Source organism: Heterodontus francisci, chromosome 19, assembly GCF_036365525.1.
Source record: "Heterodontus francisci isolate sHetFra1 chromosome 19, sHetFra1.hap1, whole genome shotgun sequence".
In the NCBI taxonomy this organism is placed as follows: Eukaryota; Metazoa; Chordata; class Chondrichthyes; order Heterodontiformes; family Heterodontidae; genus Heterodontus; species Heterodontus francisci.
In genome coordinates this window covers 84,839,629-84,862,573 of record NC_090389.1, presented here as the reverse complement: position 1 = coordinate 84,862,573, position 22,945 = coordinate 84,839,629, and the positions used below count along the sequence as shown (strand labels likewise).

General features: G+C 45.8%; 1 protein-coding gene across 1 annotated transcript in view; it reads left to right on the top strand.

Annotated features, from left to right (window-relative positions):
- Positions 1 to 22,945, top strand: part of LOC137380263 (plexin-A1-like) — a 484,672-nt gene that overhangs the window by 380,806 nt on the left and 80,921 nt on the right. The window contains exons 13-17 of the mRNA XM_068052142.1: positions 9,496 to 9,647; positions 12,870 to 12,990; positions 13,908 to 14,047; positions 14,297 to 14,467; positions 21,686 to 21,779. Of these exons, the coding sequence (XP_067908243.1) occupies positions 9,496 to 9,647; positions 12,870 to 12,990; positions 13,908 to 14,047; positions 14,297 to 14,467; positions 21,686 to 21,779 (678 nt within the window). The remainder of the gene's footprint in view (positions 1 to 9,495; positions 9,648 to 12,869; positions 12,991 to 13,907; positions 14,048 to 14,296; positions 14,468 to 21,685; positions 21,780 to 22,945) is intronic.

Genomic DNA, 22,945 nt, shown 5'->3' with positions numbered 1-22,945 from the left:
CCAAAGGATGACCGAGCGTGCTTCACATAATAAATTACTTTTGCATTATGGCCACTGTTATGTAGGCAATTGAACACATAGCAAGATCCCACAAATAGCAAATGAGATGAATGACTGGTTAATCTGGTAGTTGCTTAGGACACTGGGAGAGCAAGAATTGATAGCAAGTCACACAAGATTATTAGAGCAGGCGACTGGTATAAAAGCTTCGTTTAAGAGGCACCTTTTAAGGAATGTCTTAAAGGAGGAGAGAGAGGTGGAGGGAGGGAATTCCAGAGGTTAAGGTCGAGGCAGCTGAAGGCACCTCCAATGTTGCAGCATGACTGAAATAGTGCACTGAAGTGTCAGCTTAGCTGTCGAGCTGAATTGGGATTTGTATCCATTCCCAATCTTCTGACTCAGAGGTGCGAGTGCTTATAACCCTGACACCCTGTAGACTGCACAATTCTAGGAGCTACATGGCAATGCTGACACTTGTAGACCTGGTCAGGTTAGTCAGGGCTTTCCCAAAACTATTGTACTTTCTCCCTGGTGTAGCTTTCCTGCTACTTTCAGCATTCAGTTTAATCCAACACGGGTGACTTGACTGTGACTAGAATAAGCCACTCTGGGTACAGGTATACATTGGTTATAAGTACTGCATATTTATTAAGTAGTTTACATCCAGTACAAAGAAGTAATATTTAACAAAGACGGTAGTCACAATCTGCCCTCAGAACCTCGGTGGTCGCCTTCTGAGTGGCTGTGGCGCGGTCTATCTTTCTCTTGCTGTGTTCTGTTGACTGAAGATTCTCCTCTTCCTCTGGATTTTTATGCTGCTTCTCATGTTCAATAGCTGTTCTGTTTATACCCTTTTTGTCCTTTTGAGCCTACGTGGCAACTGACAATCGCCTGGGCTATCTCACTCATTCTGTTGAAGCATTTTTTTTAACTTTAAATGTTATGCTTAATCTCCTGGTATCATTTTGTTCCATTTTCTTGCAACTTAGTTATTCCTTATCTAGGAACCTCATACAAACAGTTTATTTTTTATTTAGAGATACAGCACTGAAACAGGCATGAGTTACTCGAGTGATAACAGATCTTAGAAGCTTTAAACATTCTATTTTAATTGTAACTTAATTAATGTTCTGTTTTTCATTGTCTATTAGTTTCAAACATACCATTACATTCTTTTCATAGTTAATTCAAGATTTGTTTTTTGCTTCGAGCTTGTTTTTGAATATAACCTAGGCTCAGCTTTTTTTATTTTGCTTTTAACATCAAGTTGGCTTAAATTTATCATCATGCTTTCCTACTCAGCTTCAGACCATGTTTAACCGAGCTTACACATATTATAGTTACTTTAACAATATTTTAAAGCACTGTTACTTATAATCACTTCTAATTCATGCATGTCCTGTGGTATTGCTCCCTCATCCCAGCACAGGCATAGCGGTTCATGGAGTGCTGAGAGTATAGCAGACTTGGCACTCTTGATTATTTCAGGGGTAATGCCGTCCTTCCCAGGGGCTTTTCCGCTGGCTAGAGAATCAATGGCATCACTGAGTTCCGATTTTGTTGGCTGTTTGTCCAGCTCATCCATGACTGGCAGAGACTGGGCTGCGTTGAGGGCGGTCACAAAGAACAAAGAAAATTACAGCACAGGAACAGGCCCTTCGGCCCTCCAAGCCTGCGCCGATCCAGATCCTCTATCTAAACATGTCGCCTATTTTCTAAGGGTCTGTATCTCTTTGCTTCCTGCCCATTCATGTATCTGTCTAGATACATCTTAAAAGACGCTATCGTGCCCGTGTCTACCACCTCCGCTGGCAACGCGTTCCAGGCACCCACCACCCTCTGCGTAAAGAACTTTCCACGCATATCCCCCCTAAACTTTTCCCCTTTCACTTTGAACTCGTGACCCCTCGTAATTGAATCCCCAACTCTGGGGGAAAAAGCTTCTTGCTATCCACCCTGTCTATACCTCTCATGATTTTGTACACCTCAATCAGGTCCCCCCTCAACCTCCATCTTTCTAATGAAAATAATCCTAATCTACTCAACCTCTCTTCATAGCTAGCGCCCTCCATACCAGGCGACATCCTGGTGAACCTCCTCTACACCCTCTCCAAAGCATCTACATCCTTTTGGTAATGTGGCGACCAGAACTGCACGCAGTATTCTAAATGTGGCCGAACCAAAGTCTTATACAACTGTAACATGACCTGCCAACTCTTGTACTCAATACCCCGTCCGATGAAGGAAAGCATGCCGTATGCCTTCTTGACCACTCTATTGACCTGCGTTGCCACCTTCAGGGAACAATGGACCTGAACACCCAAATCTCTCTGTACATCAATTTTCCCCAGGACTTTTCCATTTACTGTATAGTTCACTCTTGAATTGGATCTTCCAAAATGCATCACCTTGCATTTGCCCTGATTGAACTCCATCTGCCATTTCTCTGCCCAACTCTCCAATCTATCTATATTCTGCTGTATTCTCTGACATTCCCCTTCACTATCTGCTACTCCACCAATCTTAGTGCCGTCTGCAAACTTGCTAATCAGACCACCTATACTTTCCTCCAAATCATTTATGTATATCACAAACAACAGTGGTCCCAGCACGGATCCCTGTGGAACACCACTGGTCACACGTCTCCATTTTGAGAAACTCCCTTCCACTGCTACTCTCTGTCTCCTGTTGCCCAGCCAGTTCTTTATCCATCTAGCTAGTACACCTTGGACCCCATGCGACTTCACTTTCTCCATCAGCCTGCCATGGGGAACCTTATCAAACGGTGACAACATTTTCCCTGAAGTACAATTCTAGGTAGTGCTCCATCCAGCGGTCCATTTGCTTGCATTGGTCAGTGATCGTGTCCCCTGCTTTAGGCTTGAGGAGGCGGGGGGCGATCTTCCTGATGGTTGGCCCAAAAGCTCTCTTAATGCCATCATACATTCCTCTGATGTTTCCGGTCTCGGAGGCCAGCTGAATATGACTGCATAGGTGTTGCCAGTAGTCATTTGCGCAGCGCCTGGCTGTTCTTTGTGCAGCGCTTCTGGCTGCTTTAAGTGCTACGGATGATAACTCGCTAGGGGCTTTCTTGTAGTTCAGCAGTGCAATGTACTTAGCGGCTATGACAGGTTCCAGCTCTTCAAAGTGCTATTGAAACCAGTCTGCCTTCTGCTTCTCACGTTTGCCATAGGTGGTCATTGCTGAGTCATAGATGACGTCTCTAAGTGGGCCCACTTGGTCTCTGCATTCCCTGTGGGAGTGTTTTGAAGGGCCTTTTCAAGTGAATTTAGAAACTTATGTAACAGCTGTGGATAAGAAATTCTGCTAGTGTTGATGCGCGGGTGGTCCTTCTGCTTGGAGTGATGCAGCTTCTTTGGTTTGAGTCTAACCTTGCTGCACACCAGGGGGTGGTCGGTGTCACAGTCCGCACTGTGGAAGCTGCGTATGATTTGAAAGCTGTTTAAAGAGGCTCGCCTTGTGACGATGAGGTCCAGCTGGTGCCAACGACGTGATCTTGGGTGCCTCCATGAAACCTGGTGACAGGGTTTAGTATGAAAGAACGAGTTGGTGATGCAGAGGTTGTGATAGGTTGCCAATATCATCACCCTCTATAAGAACAAGGGTGACCGCGGTGACAGCAACAACTACTGTGGAATCTCCCTGCTCAGCATAGTGGGGAAAGTCTTCGCTCGAGTTGCTTTAAACAGGCTTCAGAAGCTGGCTGAGCATGTCTACCCTGAGGCACAGTGTGGCTTTCGAGCAGAGAGATCCACCATTGACATGCTGTTCTCCCTTCGTCAGATACAGGAGAAATGCCGCGAAAAACAGATGCCCCTCTACGTTGCTTTCATAGATCTCGCCAAAGCCTTTGACCTCGTCAGCAGACGTGGTCTCTCCAGACTACTATCAAAGATCGGATGTCCACCAAAGCGACTAAGTATCATCACCTCATTCCATGACAATATGAAAGGCACAATTCAGCATAGCGGTGCCTCATCAGACCCCTTTCCTATCCTGAGTGGTGTGAAACAGGGCTGTGTTCTCGCACCGACACTGGGATCATCTTCTCCCTGCTGCTCTCAAAATCGTTCAAGTCTTCAGAAGAAGGAATTTTCCTCCACACAAGATCAGATGGCAGGTTGTTCAACCTTGCCCGTCTAAGAGCGAAGACCAAAGTACGGAAGGTCCTCACCAGAGAATTCCTCTTTGATGACGATGCTGTATTAACATCGCACACTGAAGAGTGTCTGCAGAGTCTCATCGACAGGTTTGCGGCTGCCTGCAACGAATTTGGCCTAACCATCAGCCTCAAGAAAACGAACATCATGGGACAGGACGTCAGAAATGCTCCATCCATCAATATCGGCGACCACGCTCTGGAATTGGTTCAAGAGTTCACCTACCTAGGCTCAACTATCACCAGTAACCTGTCTCTAGATGCAGAAATCAACAAGCGCATGGGAAAGGCTTCCACTGCTATATACAGACTGGCCAAGAGAGTGTGGGAAAATGGTGCACTGACACGGAACACAAAAGTCCGAGTGTATCAAGCCTGTGTCCTCAGTACCTTGCTCTACGGCAGCGAGGCCTGGACAACGTATGTCAACCAAGAGCGATGTCTCAATTCATTCCATCTTCGCTGCCTCTGGAGAATCCTTGGCCTCAGGTGGCAGGACCATATCTCCAACGCAGAAGTCCTCGAGGCGGCCAACCTCCCCAGCATATACACCCCACTGAGCCAGCAGCGCTTGAGATGGCTTGGCCATGTGAGCCGCATGGAAGATGGCAGGATCCCCAAGGACACATTGTACAGCGAATTCGTCACTGGTATCAGACCCACCGGCCGTCCATGTCTCCGCTTTAAAGACGTCTGCAAACGCGACATGAAGTCCTATGACATTGATCATAAGTCGTGGGAGTCAGTTGCCAGTGATCACCAGAGCTGGCGGGCAGCCATAAAGGCGGGGCTAAAGAGTGGCAAATCGAAGAGACTTAGCTGTTGGCAGGAAAAAAGACAGAAGCGCAAGGGGAGAGCCAACTGTGTAACAGCCCCGACAACCAATTTTATCTGCAGCACCTGTGGAAGAGTCTGTCACTCTAGAATTGGCCTTTATAGCCACTCCAGGCGCTGCTTCACAAACCACTGACCACCTCCAGGCGCTTACCCATTGTTTCTCGAGACAAGGAGGCCAAAGAAAAAAAGAATTTCTAATTAAGCTTATACATTTTCAGACATTACACCAAGCAGTAAACTCTATCGTACAAAGGTGAAAGGGCTATGTCAGTTGACCAATTCCATGAAACAATAGTTATTCCTGACTCGTTAACGCAATTATGGTCTTGCACAGTTTCAACAAGCATTCCGATTTGCAACAGACTTGTTTCTTGCATTACTGACTGTCGTCAGATTAGATTTGCTCCCCTAGATTTCATGTCATTTGTGGTAATGAGCCCTTGCACCATCCAGATCTGACTGCTCAGCAATTACAGGAGGCTCGGCTCATCATGTAGCATGTAGAGAAAGCTCCTGTCGTATCTGTGTCTTTGTAGGCACCTCCCTGAGTAAGATTGCTGTCTCTGAGCCTGATTTGTGCTGTGTGTCAACATGCTTCTTTTGTGATGCACCAGGTCAGTATGGGCTGATGTGTTAAGCTACATACAGCTGGGTGATTTATTTTTAAAACAAAAACCTCTAATAATTTAAGGAAGAATCAAATTCCAAAGATCGGAATGGATGAAGGGAAGAGGACATGTAATTGTGGGGTTCTGTCTGAAAGGATGAGCTTCGATGGGAACTGCATGACCTTCCTCGTCTTGTTTTATCTTGTGATCTTCTGATCTCGGGAGAATCTTTGATGCTGGCAGTCTGGCTTGCTTTTAACCCAGGTACCAAAGATGAAAAGCCACTGTCCAACTAACTGCATCGCCCAGTCCTGCCACGTTTCACCCCCCCCCCCCCCCCCCCCCCCGCCCCCTCGACTACCCATTGAGTCTTTTTGGGGAAACATCAGTTTTGCTGCCAACAATCCTTTTTGTTCTTTTTTTTTAAAAAGAATAATTTGCAAGATATGCTGTTCGTCTCAGGCCAGCCTGGGAGCTTGAAGCTGGCAGTGAATGAAGCATCTCGCTTTGTCTGAGAGAGTCTTTGAGCCTCAATCAAGAATGCAGGTTTTCAGCCAGCCTGGCTCCGTGCTCTGATTGAAGCTGCGCTCAGTGAATTTTCTTTCTGTTTCATCAGACTGCCAGCGATGTACATATCAGCCGACTCTTGACACACTCCTTGTGCAGTGCATTTTTGTTGTTGCAATGTGCAAGTGTCAGAATTTTATTATGTTTTGCATAAGATGGTGGCAAATGGATTTCAATGTCGGCAATTGTGAGGTTATCCACTTTGGACCTAAACAGAATAGAACAGGCACATTCTAATGGTGAAAAGCTGGAAACAGTGGATGTCCAAAGAGACTTGGAGGATCCAGGTACACAGATTATTAAAATGTCATGGACAGATACAGAAAATAATCAAAAAGGCTAATGGAATGCTGGCCTTCATATATAGAGGACTAGAATACAAGGGGCACCACATCTCAGGAAGGATAAATGGGTCTTGGAGGAAGCGCAGTGTAGATTTACCATAATGATACCTGGACTCCAAGGATTAAATTACAAGGAGAGATTACACAAACTATGGTTGTATTCTCTGGAATTTAGAAGGTTAAGGGGTGATTTGATCAAAATTTTCAAGATATTAGACAAACAGGTAGGGTAGATGGAGAGGAACTATTTCTACTGGTTGGGGAGTCCAAGTCTAAGGACATAGTCTAAAAATTAGAGACAGATTTTTCAGGCGTGAAATTAGGAAACACTTCGACATACAAATGGTGACAGAAGTTTGGAACCCTCTTCCGCAAACAACAATTGATGCTGGACCAATTGTTAATTTTAAATCTGAGATTGATAGAATTTTGTTAACCAAAGGTATTAAGGGATATGGGGCAAAGACGGGTATGTGGCATTACGTCACAGATCAGCCATGGTTTTGTTGGGGGCTAAATGGTTCACTCCTGTTCCTATGTTCCCAAGTCCATATTGTTTCGTCTGTTCATGGTATTAACCGCATTTAGGGATTCCTTCATATGGAGAATCCGAGACAAAGGGATACGGCTAGGCAGCACCAAACCGTAACAACAACATGCATTTATTATAGTGTCTTTAACATAGTGAAATGTCCCAAGATGCTTCACAGGAGCATTAGATTAGATTATGAGATTAGAGATACAGCACTGAACAGGCCCTTCGCCCACCGAGTCTGTGCCGACCATCAACCACCCATTTATATTAATCCTACACTAATCCCATATTCCTACCAAACATCCCCACCTGTCCCTATATTTCCCTACCACTTACCTATACTAGTGACAATTTATAATGGCCAATTTACCTATCAACCTGCAAGTCTTTTGGCTTGTGGGAGGAAACCGGAGCACCCGGAGAAAACCCACGCAGACACAGGGAGAACTTGCAAACTCCACACAGGCAGTACCCAGAATCGAACCCGGGTCCCTGGAGCTGTGAGGCTGCGGTGCTAACCACTGCGCCACTGTGCCGCCCCAAATTTTGTCAAACAAAATTAATGCCGAACCACATAAGGAGATATAGGACAAGTGACCAAAAGCGTGATCAAAGAGGTAGATTTTAAGGGACGTCTTCAAGGAGGAGAGTGAGACAGAGATACAAAGAGTTTAAGGGAGGGAATTCAAGTTTAGCGCCTTCGCAGCTGAAGGCATGGCCACCAATGAGGAAGCAATTAAAATCGGGCATATGCAAAATGCCAGAATTGGAGGAGCATTGAGAATGTTGTAGGGCTGGAGGAGGTTACAGAAATTAGTGAGGCCTTGGAGGGATTTGAAGAAAAGAATGTGAATTTTAAAATCAAGGAGTTGCTCAAATGGCAGTCATTATAGGTCAGCGAGCACAGGGGTGATGGGCGAACGGGGCTTGGTGTGCGTTAGGATACGGACAGTGGAGCTTTGGGTGAGCTGAAGTTTATGGAGGGTGAACGTTGGGAGGCCAGCCAAGAGAGTGTTGGGGTAGTTAAGTCTGGAGTCCAATGAGGACGCAGGGCATGTCAATGAATTAATCTGAACCCGAATTGCCCTCATCTCCTGGGCTGTTTTCTACACTAGTACATCAGAATTTCCAAGAGAAATGTGCTTCCCCAGTTGAACTGAAAGACCGAGGACATCTTTTCCATGGTGTCAAAAGCAGAATTACAGTGAGGTGCAAATAATTCTGACCCTATAGCTTGCTGCGAACATGTCCGATTCTGGGTCATTGATGTTTTGCCTCTTCCACCAGCTGTTTCCTCTAGTTGGACGGGAAAATGTGTTGACGTAATGACCCAATCACTTTGCATCTGTCTCAAGTTTATTTGTGTCATTGCATGAGGTGAAAATTGGACTTTGCGTTGATTTTTTTTTTTCAGAATGATCGGTGGGAGCACTGGGCGGAAAAAGCTTTGTTAATTAGAGGAGTTTCAAATGATTCCAATTATCCACCTGGAATTTTGCATTGTCAAGCCTTCCGTGAGACATTGGCTGGAATTTTACACCACCCCAGCGGGCTAACGTAAAATTGAGCAGGAGGCACCGGGAGGCCTTCCTGACCCGCTCCCGCCTCCGCCCCACTTTACGTTGGGCGGGGAAGGTGAGAAATGGGCCGCCTGCCCCAGGCCAATCAAGGCCCTTAAGTGGCCACTTAACAGCCACTTAAGGACCTTCGCCCACCTCCACGGGGATTTTCCCCATGGCAAGCAGACATCCTGGAGCCGGGAAAAGCCACCCAGTGAAAGCTGGCGGTCTCAGCGCCCCGGGGTTGGGCCCTGACAAACGGGCACAGGGTGCCTGATTGAGGGCTGCCCTCGCTTCCCCAACCATCCCTAGGACCCGAGAAGCACACCACCCCACCCCCCCCCCCCCCAACCACCTTCCCTCCACACGACCACCCTTGCCTCGCCGGGGTGCGACCGATCACTGGCCAGCTCCCATCCGCCCGACGTAAAATCCAGCCCATTGTCTTATTTTGTATCTTTGATGATGTGAAGACCACTGACCCACCTCGCCTACCCTTCAAAACCTTCCACCAGATTCCTCACAATGATTCTGGAATTAATGGCCCTTGTATTCTGTTTCCTGCTGGGGAATTTTTTTTAAACATGTTTTATTTGCTTCGCACCCTGTCCTGCACAGCTAGATCTTCCTTACCGTGCTCGGGGCGTGACCTTCCTACACTTGCCGGAGCTGAAATAATAGTGCTCTTGATTATCCTCCTGGTTCCATTATCCGCCAGAGGGGGGACTGTTTAGGAATGATGCAACTTGGAGGTGCCGCAATAGTGCAGATGGAAGGAATAGTCATATGTAGAGCGCTCAGCAAAAGTTCACTTACACTTTGGTTAGATTCTCAATGCTGTTTCTATTTCTCTTTCTATTTACAGTTGGTACCTGCAACTGGGCCCAAGGAAGGAGGAACCAGGTTGACGATTACTGGAGTGAATCTGGGCTTGATGTTCTCTGAAATCCGTGATGGGGTGCATGTTGGACGAGTCCGGTGCATCCCCATTCCAGAGGAGTACATCAGCGCTGAGCAGTAAGTGTGTAGAAACATGTTACATGCAATCCCTCAAGCCACAGTACTTGCCCCTCAATCAGATTGAATGAGACCAAGATTGGGAGGCTTGGGTGCCAATCTTAATTGGTTGTGCTCATTTGTTCTGTACCCGGTCAGGTATATTTTCTGTTGGCTCAATATTGGGATGCTCAATCGTTCCCTCTCGGGACCCAATTTAATTTCAAAGCGATATAGGCACAAGAACCAAGGCATAGGGACTCGTAGGGATAATGTTGGAAATTAACCTATGAAAACTATGCAGCTTACTGGCAAAGCATGCCGGTAACCTTCCCATTGTGTCAGCCTGCATCATCAATGTACTTGTTGGGGGCACTGATTTGTAGAAGAAAATCCCATTCTACCCCCAGTAATGGATCAATTCCTCCAGACCCTATTAATGAGCCCAGCTGCCTGGTCAGCCGTCAACACTGCCCTGGAGTGTCATGAAACGACTGGCTAGTGTTGTATTCCTAAGGCCTGACGGAATGAGGCAAATGCTTGGCAAGGGCCAGTATCAGGGCACAGTGCATTGGAGCATTATCTTTCTCCGAGTTTTCCAATCCAAGCCACTCGATTTGGAAAGAGGTCTAGTGGAGGCTTCACGGACGAATATCAAAGGGGGAAGGACAGAGGAAAAAATGGATGGTGTGTCTTTCATGAGTCAAAGAGTGGCTTGAGCTGAGGCTTGTGGGAACACAAGAACACGAGAATTAGGAGTAGACCATATGGCCCATCGAGCTTGCTCCGCCATTCAATACGGTCATGGCTGATCTTGGGCTTCAATTCCACTTTCATGCCCACTCGCCATATCCCTTGATTCCCTGAGAGACCAAAAATCTATCTATCCTATCCTTAATGTATTCAACGATGGAGCATCCACAACCCTCTGGGGTAGAGAATTCCAAAGATTCACAACCCTTTGAGGGAAGTAATTTCTCCTCATCTCAGTCCTAAATGATCAGCGCCTTATCCTGAGACTGTGCCCCCGTGTTTTAGATTCCCTGACCAACGGAAATGATCTGTGTCTACCCTGTCCAGCCCCTTTAGAATCTTAGATGTTTCAATGAGATCACCTCTCGTTCTTCTAATCTCCAGAGAATACAGGCCCAATTTACTTAGTCTCTCATCATAGGCCAACCCGCTCATTCCAGGGACCAATCTAGTGAACCTACGCTGCACTGCCTCCAATGCAAGTATATCCTTTTTCAAATGTGGAGACCAAAACTACACAAAGTATTCCAGATGTGGTCTCACCAAAACCCTGTACAATTGTAGCAATACTTCCTTATTCCTGTACTCCAATCCCTTTGTCATAAAGGCCAACATGTCATTTGCCTTCCCAGTTGCATGTACCTGCATGTTAACTTTATGCGTTCCTTGTACAAGCACACCCAAGTCTCTTTGAACGTCGACACTCACAAGTTGCACACCTTTTAAAAAATATTCGGCTTTTCTATTCTTATGACCAAAGTGCATAATTTTACACTTCCCCACATTATACTCCATCTGCCATCTTGTTACCCACTCACTCAACCTGTTGTGATCTCTTTGCAGCCTCTTTGTGTCCTCCCCAGTGTTTACTTTAGTGTCATCAGAAAATGTAGATACATTACTCTCTGTCTCTTCATCTAAGTCATTAATATAGATTGTAAACAGCTGAGGCCCCAGCACTGATCCTTGTGGCACACCACTATTCACTGCCTGCCAACTTGAAAATGACCTGGGTCACCCTCTGAGCTGCTGAAAATGAAAGTATTGGAAAGGATTGATATAGGAGTAAATTCAATGGATCGTTTGTTTGAACACTGACTTGCTGTGACTTTGGAGGTGGGAGAGAAGGATAGGAAGTGCTCAGTCTGCACTCACTAGTGCCAACACGGGCTATTTGTGATTTCCCGCCACTGGGAATGGTGTTAGTGTCATGCCAGATAAAAATTAAAATGGTGCAAAAATCCTGCTCAAAATCTTCCTCCCTCTGAAGATTGTCTCAGGGCCAACTTCAAAAAGAAAGTGGATGGAATGAAAGTGAAAATCAGCCCCTAGAAGCTGCATTTGAATCCAGCCCAGACTGATGTGAATCTGTCAGCTGATGATAAAGGGGTCTCGCATGAAATAAATTTAGACACTGTCAATCGGCTTCCACCCAAATATAGACTAACACAAAGCAACCCCTAATTCAGCACTGTTTGGCAATCTCACTTGGAGGTCAAGGAAACCCTGTGCAGAAAATTGGAAAAGATCCTATTAATTATAGCAGTGGCATGTCTCTGAGAATGAGATTCAGATACATTATGCATCAGTCTCGAAGGAGCTTTATTCTGTGTCTAGCCCGTGCTAAACCTGTCCTGGGAGTGTTTGAAGGGGACAGTGTAGAGGGAGCTTTACTCTGTATCTAACGCCATGCTGTACCTGTCCTGGGAGTGTTTGATGGGGACAGTGCAGATGGAGCTTTACTCTGTATCTAACCCCTTTTTTTCCCTCTTTTTTTTAAGGTGGCCTTTATACCCCAGGGCCCTTTTATATTGTATCTAACCCCGTGTTGTACCTGCCCTGGGAGCGTTTGATGCGGACAGTGCAGAGGGAGTTTTACTCTGTATCTAACCTCGTTTTTTTTTCTTTCATTTTTCTTTTTTCTTTTTTATCCCAGTGCTGTACCTGTCCTGGGAGTGTTTGATGGGGACAGTGTAGAGGGAGCTTTACTCTGTATCTAACCCCCGAGCTGTACCTGTCCTGGGAGTGTTTGATGGGGACAGTGTAGAGGGAGCTTTACTCTGTATCTAACCTCGTGCTGTACCTGTCCTGGGAGTGTTTGATGGGGACAGTGTAGAGGGAGCTTTACTCTGTATCTAACCCCGTGCTGTACCTGCCCTGGGAGTATTAATGCCAACACTGAGTGGCTGAAATGGGAATGTTTCCATTTCCCAGCACCACATCCCTCATCTTTTGAAGCACAACATTCCTGTATCCAATTTTTAAAGAAAGGGGAAGTGGGGAAAATGGGGTATGTGTACAACGTTGGGTAGCTTGAAACATTGGAAAGGAAAAGCATTGAAAACTAGGAGGGAGGGTGGATGGGGGTTTGGCGAAACGGGTGCCGGTGCTTTCAGTACGATTCGGCTGAGCAGCAGTTGAACGATTGCTTTTTTGGATGCGATGCTATGCTGGAAACAATAACGGATGCTCCTCAATTGTGATCTGCAGGATTGTGTGCGATATGGAGCCAGCTGTGCCTCAAACAGCAAGAAAAGGATTCGTGGAGGTTTGCGTTGTGAATTGCGATGATGAGTACAGAGCAATCTCGACCGAACCCTTCACCTTCGTGGTAAGAGTCCAAAAGAGAAACTTTAGGGCGAGTCTTTGAATTCCTTTGCTCCCTTTCTTTCAGTGAGGTTACTGTATGTTGACTGCAGTTTGTGCAATTCCACCAACATTGGCCCTCTATCTGTCTCACCTACCTAAAGAATGACATGAATCGTTGAATGTGTGAGTGTGGTGCGTGGCGGAGCACTGAGTGATTCCAACCTAGAAGGTCCATGTTGATGTCGAGTTGGTTTGTCTTGGCAATACGTGTTGCACTCTCAACTCTTGAGTCAGAAGGTCATGGGTTCAAGCCCCATTTGAGAGTTGCGCACACAAATCTAGGCTGCCATTCCCAGTGCGGTACTGAGGGAGTGCTGCACTGTCGGAGGTGCCATCTTTGGATGAGACATTGAACCAAGGCCCCCTTCTGACCTGTCAGTAGGATGTAAAAGATCCCCTGGCACTATTCAAAGAACAAAAGGGGAGTTCTCCCCTGTATCCTGTGTCAATATTTAGCCCTAAACCCATGTCACTAAAACAGATTATCATATTGTTGTTTGTGCGAATTTGCTTTGTCTATTTCCCTACATTACAACAGTGACGACACTTCAAAAGTACCTCGTTTGCTGTAAAGCACTTTGGGATGTCCTGAGGTCATGAAAGATTCTAAAGAAATGCAAGATCGTTCTTTCTATAAGTGTGCCTGCGTATCATTCATTCTCGTTCATGCTCTGACCCTCTCCTGTGTGCTCTCTGTCTTGCTTCTGCTCTGTGCTCGTGCTCTCTCTCTTGCATACGTTCTCTTACTCGCTTGTACACATCTGTCTTTTTCACTGTCTCTCACACATGCACATTCTCTCTCTTTCCTTTGTGTACCCGCCCCTACAGACGGTGCATTAATTTGGTAATAAGATCAACCCTTTTTTTTTCACCCCCAAGACTCCGAGGTTTAACAAGGTGATACCTTCCCAGGGACCTGTGTCTGGAGGCAGTCAAGTCACGATTATGGGGGTGCATCTCGATGCTGGCAGTTCGGTGAAGGCTTACATTGGGGATAGCGGCATTTGCCAATTCAAAAGGTAAACGTAGAATATATAGCTAAGATTATTTATTAGTGAGGCCCTGGTCATTTACAAAGTCAGGTTTTATCTAGCACAGCATAATTTCCCTTTTCAAGTATTTATCCAGTTTCCTATTGGAAGTTCTGTTGAATCTGCATCTGCCACCCTTTCAGGCAGTGCATTCCTGTGCATTGCTCGAATGTTCACCCTCGTGCCGTCACGTTGCATCTTAGTGATGCTGTTTCTTATCTTGGTTCTTGTCTTTAGGAGAACTTCAGGAGAGATTATCTGTGTGACATCTGCCTCCACAAAGGGAACAGGCCCGGCTTCCATCAAAGTCCACATCAACAAAGCTCAACTGTTAAACCCCAACGTGAAGTACAACTACACCGAAGATCCCACCATCTCCAAAATTGAGCCTGAATGGACCATTTCCAGGTAAACATTCTTGGAGATCAAGAAAATTTTCATTTTATTGGCACCAATCATCGCTTGATCCTCCGCATTGTGGCTCAAGGGGTTGATTCTTGTCCACATATCGTTCCAAATTAGTTAAAATTACGAGGCAGGATTTGATCGAGTAAATAAGGAGAAGCTGTTTCCACTGGTAACCAGGTTGGTAACCAGAGCACACAGATTTATGATAATTGGCAAAAGAGCCAGAGGGGAGATGAGAATTATTTTTACCCAGTGAGTTTTTATCATGAAATCATAGTATAGCACAGGAGGCCATTCGGCCCAGCGAGCATCAGTGCTAGCTCTTTCGAGGAGCAATCCAGTTAGTCCCACACCCCCCTTTCCCCCCCACCCCCCGCTCTGTCTCCATTTACCCGCAATTTCTCCTTCCTGCTTCAAGTTATTATCTGGAAGACACTGCCTGGAAGGGAAGCAGATTCAATAGTAGCTTTCGAAAGGGAATTAGATAACTACTTGAGAAATTTGCAGGGCTATGAGGGAAGTGCAGGTGTGATTGATTAGGAACCAGTACGGGCATGATGGGCCGAATGGGCTCTTTCTGTGCTCCATGAATCCACCATTCATCAATGACCTTCCTTCAGTCATAAGGTCAGAAGTGTGGATGTTCGCTGATGATTGCACAATGTTCAGCACCATTCGCGACTCCTCAGATACTGAAGCAGTCCGTGTAGCAATGCAGCAAGACCTGGACAATATCCAGGCTTGGACTGATAAGTGGCAAGTAACATTCGTGCCATCTCCAACAAGAGAGAATCTAACCATCTCCCCTTTACATTCAATGGCATTACGATCGCTGAATCCCCCACTATCAACATCCTGGGGGTTGACCAGAAACTGAACTGGAGTAGCCATATAAATACTGTGGCTACAACAGCAAGTCAGAGGCTAGGAATCCTGAGGTGAGTAACTCACCTCCTGACTCTCCAAAGCCTATCCACCTTCTACAAGGCACAAGTCAGGAGTGTGGTGGAATACTCTCCACTTGCCTGGATGGGTGCAGCTCCAACAACACTCAAGAAACTCAACACCATCCAGGACAAAGCAATCTGCTTGATTGGCACCCCATCCACAAACATTCACTCCCTCCACCACTGATGCACAGTTGCAGCAGTGTGTACCATATACAAGATGCACTGCAGCAACGCACCAAGGCTACTCAAGCAGCACTTTCCAAACCCGTGACCTCTACCAACTAGAAGGACAAGGGCAGTAAATGCATGGGAACACCACCACCTGCAAGTTCCCGACCAAGTCACACGCCATCCTGACTTGGAACTATATGGCCGTTCCTTCACTGTCGCTGGGTCAAAATCTTGGGACTCCCTTCCTAATAGTTGGTATACCTACCCCACATGGACAGCAGTGGTTCAAGAAGGCAGCTCACCACCACCTTCTCATGGGAAATTCGGGATGGACAATAAATGCTGGCCTGGCCAATGATGCCCACATCCCATGAAACAAAAAAAAAATTCCCTGGCACAGAATCTACTGTCACCGCCACATCCGCTCAAATAGAGATGATGAGCTCTTCTTACTTTGTGTCCCGTTTGAAATTGCCGAACCTCCCCCAGCACGCCGCTGCAGTGTCAGCTTGGATACTATACAAGAGCGCTGGATACGTGGGCTCCTCACAACCTCAGTCTGTTGCCTCAGAAAGGTGGATGCTGCCAATCAGTTCAAGCTGGCACAGGCTTCCTATCCAGGATCTTCACTGAAGTAATCCTAATTGAGTACGTAAACCTCGAAGGTGGGAGACAGAGAGGGAGAGGCTGTTCCCGTATTAACCTGACGTCCATGCCTATCGACTTTGCAGTAGAAAGTCAATGGATCATGATCAGGAATGTAAACGGTGTTTGATTTTCCCTCACCACTTTTCTAGAGAGAGGGTGGGGTGGGGTAAGAGACACTGAGGGGCTGTTGTAGCAACCCTTCCACTGCCTTAACTGATATTGTCGAACTCAGCCAATCCTGGTCAAGAAACATAGGAACAGGAGAAGGCAATTTATCCCCTCGTGACTGTTCCACCATTCAGTTAGACTATGGCTAATCTCCACCTTAACCCGATTTACCTGCTTTAGTTCTGTAACCCTGAATATTCCAGCCAATCAAAAATCTATCCGTCTCAGTTGCAAAATTTTCAATTGACCACCAACCTCAACAGCTTGCTGCGGGGAGAGAGTTCGAGATTTCTGCTGATCTGTGTGGTTCTGTTTTGCACTACTCATACAGGGGGAGTGAGTGGTGTAGTGGTAATGTCACTGGCTGAGTAAAGCCCAGGCTAATTCTCTGGGGACATGGGTTCACATCCCATCATGGCAGATGGTGAAATTTAAATTCAATTAATAAATATGGATTTTTTTATTTAAACTAACCTAATGATGACCCTAACACCATTGTTTGTTGTAAAAACCCATCTGGTTCAGGGAAGGAAATTTGCTGTTCTTACCTGGTCTGGCCTACATGTGACTCCAGACCCACAGCAATGTGGTTGACTCTTAACTGCCCTCTGAAATGGCCTAGTAGTTCAAGAGCAATTAGGGATGGGCAATAAGTGTTGGCCTAGACAGTGATGCCCACATCCCACGAATGAATAAAAAAAAATCTCCCAGCACAGGAGAATGCATTCCTCTGTGGGTTAACCTTTTTTTTTAAACAAATGCAAATTGAAGGATTCCAGATCAGTGAGGCATAACCTTAAAATTAGAACTAAGACATTCAGCAATTATATCAGGAAGAACTTTTTTCCAGACAAAACGGACTGGAAATCTGGAACATTCCTGATCCAAAATGGCTGGGGGGGGTGCCAATTGATGCTTTTAAGAGTGCGATCGGCAGACTTTTGTAGGTAAGGGTAGAGTTTATTCTTCGCAGTGGAAGATGACCATGACGTCAACTAGAATTCATTGAGTTAAAGTTTCAGGTTCAGTGTGTTCGAAGATGACTGATCATTTCAATTTGAGCTCACAAAGGTCTGTTGCATGTCGGACATGCATGTCTTGGTGTGGAAGAGGTGCTCGCGGGTCTGGACTTGCGAAGCTCACGTTTCCTGTTGGCCAGTGCGACTCTGCCCTGTTCATAGAAGGTGGTGCCTTTGCTGATGAGACTGCACCACATAGAGTGATCCCGTGTGAGGTTCTCCCATATCTTAGCGGTGATTTTGATACTCTTCAGTCAGACTACAGGGTGTCTTTGAAGCGCTTTTTTTTAGCCTGTCACGTGAACGTTTCTCTTCAATTCGCTGACCGTACAAGAGCTTTTTTGGCAATCGCTCATCAGGCATTCTGGCAACGTTTTGGTGAGGGGATTGAGGAGCATTGAGTTAAGGAAGATAGATGGAGTTGAGGTACTGGTCAGCCATGATTTAATTGGATGGCGGGACATACTCGAGGGGCTGAATGGTCTCTTTCTGTTCCACTGACTTTGAGTACTATTGCACAGAGGACATTTTTGGTGAGTTTGTTGGGCAGCGACAGAGGGCCTTGGGTAACTGGGGTGGCATTCTCACACTATGCTAAGCTGCTGGCCAGTCGCTGGCAGAGCCCTGGGTTTCAGACACTGTCACTTTGTGTTAAGTTGAGGAGAGGAAGCTGTCGGTGGAATTGGGGAATTATTCATGAGTTAATGATGTGCTCTGAGAAATCCTTTGCAAAAGAACAGACTAAATGTCGGCTTTTATTAACTGCCCTTCACAGACGGGCATCGTGCATTATTAATTTGTTTTGCTTATTTCTAGCTGAGTAGGACGGACTGTGCCATTTTAAAGCTTAAATGTCCCATTTTCTAGAAAGTTTGCAGCTTTGAGCTTGCTGCTGCCTCTCTTTCCAAACTGCTGGATTGTGCAGCACAGAAAAGGAGGCTATCCAGCTCAGCTTGTCTGTGTCACCCTTCGAAAGAGCTAGCCAAATTAGTTCCACTTTCTGTGCTTTTTCCCCATAGCTCTGCATATTTTTCCTATTCCAAATTAGAGATCATCAATATAAGATAGCCACTTATAAATCCAGTAGGGAATTCAGGAGAAACCTCTTTACCCAGCGAGTGGTGAGAATGTGGAACTCGCTACCACACAGAGTGATTGAGGTGAATAGCATAGATGGGGTGGAGGGATTGTCCTACGAGGAAAGATTAAATAGGCTGGGCCTTTATTCTCTGGAATTCTTACAGGGCTCGACAGGGTTGATGCAGGAAGGATGTTTCCCTTGGCTGGGAAGTCTAGAACCAGGGGACACAGTCTCAGAATAAGGGGCAGCCATTTAGAACTGAGATGAGGAGGAATTTCTTCACTCAGGGTGGTGAATCTGTGGAATTCTCTGCCTCTGGGGGCTGTGGAGGCTCAGTCATTGAGTATGTTCAAGACTGAGATGGATAGATTTTTAGATATTACAAACATCAAGGGATACGGCGATAGTGCAGGAAATGATGTTGAATGGCGGAGTGGGCCTGAGGGGCTGAATGGCCTACTCCTGCTCCTATTTCATTTGTTCTTATGTATTTAAGGGGAAGATAGATAAATAAATGAGGGAGAAAAGATTAAAAGGATATGTTGATGGCATTAGATATGGAGCATGAGGACCAGCATGGACCAATTGGGCTGAATGGCCTGTTTCTCTGCTGTAGATTCAATGTAAAATGACTTTGGGATAATTTCAAATTAATTCCTAATGCGCACAGACCAACCACGCAAAATGGTCCACAGTTCAGCTTCAGTTTGACATTTTCTATTCCGTTTTCTCCAGTGGGGGTCTGACATTAAGAGTCCTCTAACAGAATGATTGAGAATTCTACACAGTTGGAGTTTGTTTCCACTTACAGAGTGCGTACTACCCTTCAGCGCACCTTCACTTAACTCAAACCCAAAGAATTTGGTTGCAAGTTGGCAAGTAACAAGGCATGAGGACTCCAAGTGTGCGCTATCAACGACTTCTCTTCCCCATCCCCGTTCCCGCCCATTCCGCAGCGGATAGGTGTTAACTGATCTTTTGCTTCGTCTATTCTTGGGATGTGGGTGTCGCCAGCGAGGTCGGCATTCAATGTCCATTCCTAGTTGCCCATGTGAAGGTGGTGATGAGCCGTCGTCTTGAACCGCTGCAGTCCGTGTGGCGTAGGTACACCCACAGTGCTGTTAAGGAGGGAGTTCCAGGGTTTTGATCCAGCGACAGTGAAGGAACGGGCAATGTATCTGCAAGTCAGGATCCTGTCAGGATGCCTGAAGGGGTTTGCATTGGAGCAAATGAACACTGCTGTGGTAGGACGTGTTGTAATGAGTTTGGGCTTACAAGTGCCGAGTAGAGTAAGAATATAAACAGCTTTACTGTTCAGTCAACTGTGATTTTCCTGCTTGTAGGAAATATTTAATCTTGCTTACAGTTGGGGAAGTATTCCATTCCCAAAGAATGCCATTGCTTCCTTTGGATAAAAATGAAATGGCAGAAAACCCAAGAGAAATGACAGGGAAGGGAATTCTTGGCTATGCCAATTCTTTGCAGATTTAACGTAATTGGCAAAAGAACCAGAGGTGACATGAGCAAAAAATAATTACACAGTGAGTTGTCGTGAGCTGAAAGGATAATGGAAGCAGTTTCACTAATAGCTTTTAAAAAGTAATGGAGTAAATACTTGAAGGGGAGAAAATGTGTGGGGCTGTGGGGAAAGAGCAGGGTCTTTGCGGGAGGGAGGATGCAAGTCAGGGGGTGCGATTAATTGAGTTGCTGCTTTAAAGAGACAGCACCTTCTGTCTGATCCGAATCTGCAGTTTAAAAATGCTCAGAAGTTGTCAGCAGTTGGTGCTTCTCCAAACAGGGTGCCGGGATGGTTGGGTGTGGGAATTGGCAGCGTCAGCTTGGCACCGGAAGGTGTACTGGAATGCTGCTGGATAATCACACACCAAATCTTCTCCAGAGTGTGCGTGTCGAAACTCATCTTGGGCAATGCCTCGATTTTAAAATCCTCAGATTGTTTTCAAATCCCTCCATGGACTCACCCCTCCCTATCTCTGTAACCTCCTCCAGCCCCACAACCCTCCGAGATATCTGCGTTCCTCCAGTTCTAATCTCTTGCGCATCCCTGATTTTAATCACTCCACCATTGGCGGCCGTGCCTTCAGCTGCCTGGGCCCCAAGCTCTGGAATTCTTTCTCTAAACCTCTCTCCCTTTCTATCCCTCTATCCTTTAAGGTGCTGCTGAAAATCTACCTCTTTGTCACCCGTCCTCATCTCCTTCTGTGACTCGGTGTGAAATTTTGTTTGATCGCTCCAATGAAGTGCCTTACAATGCTTTTACTGTGTTAAAGGTGCTACATAAATGCATTTTGTTGTTATTGGGCAACAGCGAACAGGCAGCCTGCTATTTTTTCCCCATCAATTTCAGTGGAAGTGCGATTGGCACAGAGTGTTAAACGGAGCTGATTTTGTGCAGCTTCCAGGTTGAATTTCTACCCCTGTGTATGCAGGCTGGGTGACTATGGCCATCACTGTGGTGAATCCTTTCCTTCACCCACAGGCAAGTTGCTGATGAACAAAAGAAAGACTTGCATTTATGTAGCACCTTTCACCATCTCAAGACATCTTAAAGTGCTTTACAGCCAGTGAAGTACTTTGCAAATGGTGTAATGTAGGAAATGCAGCAGCCAATTTGTGCACAGCAAGCTCCCACAAACTGTAATGCGGTAATGATCAGATAACCTGTTTTAGTGATGTTGGTTGAGGGATAAATATTGGCCAGGATACTGGGCAGGACTCCCCTGCTTTTCTTCAATTAGTGGCCGTGGGATCTTTTACATCCACCTGAGAGGGAGATTGGGGGTGGGGGGGTGGGGGCTCAATTTCGCATCTCATCTGAAAGACGGCACCTCTGACAGTGCAGCACTCTCAGTACTGCACTGGGAGTGTCAGCCTTGATTTTTTTGCTCAAGTCTCTGGAATGGGACTTGAACCCACAACCTTCTGACTTGGGTTTACCCACTGAGCCATGACCGTGTGCTGGTTTGTATAAGAGGAATGGCCCCTGGAATGAGATACTGGAGAACAACCTTCAGAACAGAAATGGAGTACATTATGCAGGTGTGAGCGGAGTTGAAGATCTCCATGCTTGGAAATGCTGAACAAAATTTCAAATCATGAGCTAATGTCCCCATTATTCTCTCTGTCCCTCTCTCCATCTCTGTCCCTTCATTCCCACATGAAGTGGTGGGACACCACTCATTGTAACAGGTACCAACCTCGCCACAATCCAAGAGCCCAAGATTCGAGCGAAATATGGCAGTGTACAGTCAACAAACGTGAGTATACAAACTTATATTTTAATAACACGCAATTCCAGAGTCTTAAGACGCAGCTGGAGGGTTTAACAGGGAGTTTGAGGAATGTGGGACAATTTTTGCATCAGCTGGCGTGGATTTTACTTAAATAAAAACAGAAAATGCTGGAGATAGTCTGGCAACTTGTGTGGAGAGAAAAACCGAGTTAACGTTTCAGGTCTGTGACTTTTCATCAGAACTGGCAAAGGTTAGAAATGTAGCAGGTTTTCAGCAAGTGAAAGTGGGGGTTGGGAAGGAGAACACAAGGGAAGGATCTGCTACAGTGTTCCAATGAAGCTCAACTGGGCACTTTACAGTCTTCTGGATTCAACCTGGAGTTCAATAATTTTAGTTCATCACATCTGCCCCATTTTTTTCCTTTATTAGTTTTTTTTTTGCTGGTTTGTTTATTTCTTTATTAATCCCTGTACGTTGGGACGGCTGATGTCCAGCCATTTACACCTCATCAAGACACATCTTTTGTTTCTTCGCTTGGTTTTGTACCATGAAACCTTTTGCTATTTAATCTCTCCTGCCCTCCACCCTCTCACAGACCTTCCCTTTTGTTCTTCTTCCCACTCTTCCCCCTTTCACTTGCACAAAACCTATTACATTTCTAACCTTTGCCAGTTCTGATGAAAGGTCATCAACCTGAAATGTTAACTCTGTTTCTCTCCGCGCAGATGTTTCCTGACCTCCTGAGCGTTTCCGGCATTTTCTGTTTTTGTTTCAGATTTCCAGCTTCTGCAGTATTTTGCTTTTGTATTAACGTTTCAGGTCAATGACCTCTCTTCAGACCTCTTTTTGTATCAGTGGATTTTACTTAGCACTCTACATAGAATTACAAAGAGTGCATTGGCTTGTTTCTGTGCTGTATATACAGTCAATATACTTCACACCAGCCTCCTCCCAGCCCTCTTCAACTAACCTCTATCAACATTTTCCTTTCTCCCTCATATGTTTATCTCACTTGGCCTTAAATGCATCTACGCTATTCACCTCAGCTACTACTTGCAGTACTGAGTTCCACATTCTAACCTCTCCGAGCAGTCTGCTGTGACATGCATATCAGTGGCTCTAATCCACACAAGGCACCTTGTCCACTATTTTTTAATAAACCAGTAAATATTAATAAATATATTTTTGAT